At 39.0% G+C, this 3985-nt stretch overlaps 1 protein-coding gene across 1 annotated transcript in view; it reads right to left on the bottom strand.

Annotated features, from left to right (window-relative positions):
• LOC118330122 (inositol hexakisphosphate and diphosphoinositol-pentakisphosphate kinase 2-like) overlaps window positions 1–3402 on the bottom strand; it is a 16515-nt gene extending 13113 nt beyond the window's left edge. The window contains exons 1-4 of the mRNA XM_035664549.1: window positions 3202–3402; window positions 2087–2282; window positions 506–596; window positions 66–151 (exon numbers count right to left, since the gene is read on the bottom strand). Of these exons, the coding sequence (XP_035520442.1) occupies window positions 66–151; window positions 506–596; window positions 2087–2282; window positions 3202–3402 (574 nt within the window). The remainder of the gene's footprint in view (window positions 1–65; window positions 152–505; window positions 597–2086; window positions 2283–3201) is intronic.
• Between the last annotated feature and the right edge of the window lie 583 nt (window positions 3403–3985).

The following is a 3985-nucleotide window of genomic DNA, read 5'->3' as shown; positions in this document are numbered from 1 at the left end:
GTTACCATATAACAGGACGTTCAAACAGACAAACAATTTAACACAAAGTAAGAACTCTTACTCACCTTCAGGATTGTCGGGGTCTCGTTTTAACACAGCATAGCGAGGTAGGTCAATGCCCTCTTCCTGTAAGATCCGGTACACTTCCCTCCTGGCAGGGATTAAAATACCATTAAAAACAACCTCCAAAAAGCATAACCACAGTGAGCCTATGTGTGTGACGCTAGGGTCGGCAGTTAAACAGGAATAAAGTATATTAGATAAGTGAAAATATCAATTATGTCACTTTCAATCATGAATCATGTGATCACTCCTCTGATTAGGAAGAGAACACTGCAACTGCTAACAGGTTGTATTGAGTTTGAAAGTAACTTATTGAATGATGTAATAAGTGATCACCATTTTACGTGTAACCGACATCTTAGTGGGGACCATTAATTTAAAATTAAAAACTTTTTTTTGGATACCCCTAAACCCTGTGTTTGTGTGTCTGCACAAACTGTACCTGTCCTGTATGAAATACTGCATGTTGAGGTCATTGATGAGCAGTGGATTCCTGAGCTTGGCGTACTCCACAGCTTTGTCCAGAGGGAAACCTGAAAATATCCCACGCGTACAAATTAATAGTATCTTCACTAATCCATGCTCAACCAACACTGACAAATGATTTTGTTAAAACATTTCTAAAACATAGAGGTGATGACATTTGATAAATCCTGCATTTTTTGTCTCTCATTTGTTGGTTGCAAATGTGTTGACCCACCCAGCTGATGAATTAATAAACTGTGTAACATGTTTAATCCTTCTAGTCATTTAAATTGATTCTTATGAGTTTTGACAGGTTTTTACTTGCTTTACTTACTGAAGGAATATTTACCAACACACAACCTTTCTGACTTGTTCAGCCGTTATCAGATATACCCGATTAACATTTGGACTGGTCAGGGTTCATTAGTAGAGTAACACCATGAGGGCAATTTGTCTTGCAAACAGCAGTCAATAGTAGTTAATGTTAAACTGTAACTTAGCCCCTACACTCTCCTAGCTCCCACCCTCCCAGCAAACTGTCAAAAAGCAGCAGAAGCCTTCACAGTAGAATCATTATAGGGGCCGTGGCATTGTGGCTGGAGCCTGACAGACATATCTTTAGGAAAATATTTGTTTTTTCTACTTTCTAACAATAATAATAATAATAATAATAATAATAATACCAACACAGGACTCATACCATGTTCCCAAGGTCAGAACTACAATACACAAATCTCATTCTTTTAAAAATAGAATGGAAAAACAGTCCCATGTGATAAACTCTGACTCAAATACACACTGAAAGACAGATCAGAGTCAGAGGAAAAATTACTTGAAATAGTGTATAAATGTATGTATAATATATATAAAATACTGTAGTTTCATCCTTTGGCATTTGCATTTGGCTGCTTACTTAACTTAAAACATAAAGTGATCCTAATGTTTGAGCTCTTAATGTAAATGAGTCAAAATGTGTTTGTGTGTCATTTAAGATGGGGGGAATATACACAGAGAGGTATGTTGATCTTGTTCACCTCGTTCTGCCGTCGTAAACCAGACATGGTCGGCTGGGGAATAAAATTAATTACAAGCCGTAAATAGATATTTCCAGTCCCACAGTTCTCTTTGTTTCCCATTGAGACATTCCCATAAACTGCTACTGGCTGTTTGCTGCCAGACAACCTGACACAAACCTGGCAAACTCTCCAAATATGGTAAGGCTTTTTATGTACCAATATTTCTCAAGAGAACATTCAATTTACAGAACAGATTAAGATTATTTTTGTTGTATTGTTACTTTACAATGACTTGTTATTTATGGCAAAACATGATGCAATTTCAGATCACAAAGGCTGCATCTGAACAGCTTAAAGCAAATAAGAACCTGGAGGAAAGGCAAAACATGGCTTACTCCATATGTTTTAGTAAATCATTGTAGCCAGTGAAGCTACAAAAACTTCTCATACCTCTCCGGAGCATTTAGGTATCAGCCTACATTTCACCTCCACCTCCCTGTTACCATTTCCCCTCATGCAACAGGATGTTTTTTAGATTTTACCTTTGGAGTGAAAGGAGATGAGGCAGTCGCAGAGGGGCCATTTCTCCACAGGTTCCTCCAGGATCACTTCCTCGGGAAAGATGACAACGTTGATGTAGTCAAACTTACAAAGGCGCTCAAGGATTTGAGTCATTGGCTTGGATTTGGATTTCTTCATCATGGCACATATGCCAACCACAATCTGTCGCTCTGGTGGCTGGTGGAAAGGACGGGGAAGACCAGGGCAGTGAAGAGAGACATGGAAAAAGATGACAAGTAAAACAAGGGTAGTGACAACAGATAAAGCAATTATTTTTTTTGCCAATTTGTGAACGATCAGCTGTGTATTGATTCATTATTATCAGGTCATCAGTTGAATTGTCACTGTAACTTAATACAAACAGGTAAAAACTATTGCTTTATCTGTAGGTTAAAACTTAACACATCCATGGAAAATGTATATGATTCTTGAGATAACATTAAACTAAATTGTTTTTGTGTACATTGATTCTTACATTAATCAGCAAGAAAGTGTTTACTGGTGTGCTACAGTGGTTGAGGTGACTGTATTAACTAAACTTCAATGACACATCAGTTGAAAATGTAAAACAGAGACAAAAACTCTGAGACAAAGGAAGAGGAAATCATAGTAAGTAAGCGAGCAGCTAAAACAGCACTGTCATAAAGTCCTTTTATAGCTCCAGGACTAAACAACTGACCAGATGTCTTTAAGTTGTTTATCTACCACATTGTTCTCACGCCAGCCTTTGTATATTTCGGTATATTTTTTTCCTTGCTGTCCAATTCCAAATAAAACTCTCCTCTTTAAAAACGGTCCAGGCCTGTTTCCTACTGCCCAAAATGGCCAAAGCTTTGGAATCCTGTTCCAAAATTAAATGTTTTTTCCACTGTAAATTCACACTTACACTACTAAGTCATAAATAAATACTATGCAAACACTCTTGTATATAAGTACAACTACTTCTGTGATACTTCAAAATTGACTCTGCTCATAAAAAACCTTTACACAGTCACAACAAAAAATAGTAAATCTAACACCTACAGCAACATGTTAGTCTTTGTACACCTTAAAAACACCAGCTGTGTGTACATCTCAATTAACACCTGTCACATACCGACTCATCTTCATCATCCTCCATGTCCTCTTCTCGATACATCTCGTTCTTCATGCCTGCCTCCATTTGGCCCATGTCCTGCTCGTCATCTTCACAGCCAAGCACAAATCGAGGAACGTCTCTTTGACCCCGCCCCAGTCCTTCCCCTGCTCCTGATCCTGCTCCTTGTTCTGGTCCTGGTCCGTTGCAGGGCTTGAACATCACAAACCCCTGTCCAACATGGCTGCTTAGGGTGGCTCCTCAAGCAGCTGAGCAGGAAGAAACCCAGTCAACTGTGTTACACCGTCACTAGATGACTGACACCTGAAAGCCTGCTGATAAAGTGAAGGGGTCTGTTGGTGTTTCTGAGCGGGCTGATAACAGCTACGTGCGTCTGTGTGCGTACAGTACGTGCAGAGGTAGAAAAAGAGCGGTGGATGTCCTAAGAGGTAGACCAGAGGGAGCGAACTCCACGTGTGTTGAGGTAGACAGTTAAGATCCTGGTTGTAAAGGACAGAGGAGGTCTGGCTCTGAGAGATAACATGTCCCAGTCTGGAAACGCTTCTTCACACAGGAAACTCCACAGTCATCTGTGCACCGCTGTCCTTAACCTAAGAATAAAATGTAAAATAAACACATGGAGAGACTGGTTGAGCAACTTTTTCAACAATTCCTTTAGGGTAAAACTAAGATACACCAAAGAGCAAAACTTGAAAACACTGACAACATTTGGCAGTTACAGTTGTGCAACTATAAACTATACATATACTGCAAAAAATACTAATTTATTTATTTATATATATAT

Source organism: Morone saxatilis, unplaced genomic scaffold, assembly GCF_004916995.1.
Source record: "Morone saxatilis isolate NCDOM2014 unplaced genomic scaffold, NCSU_SB_2.0 Contig2, whole genome shotgun sequence".
Lineage (NCBI taxonomy): Eukaryota > Metazoa > Chordata > Actinopteri > Moronidae > Morone > Morone saxatilis.
Note: the sequence above shows the minus strand (reverse complement) of the source record. Positions and strands in the feature narration are given on the sequence as shown.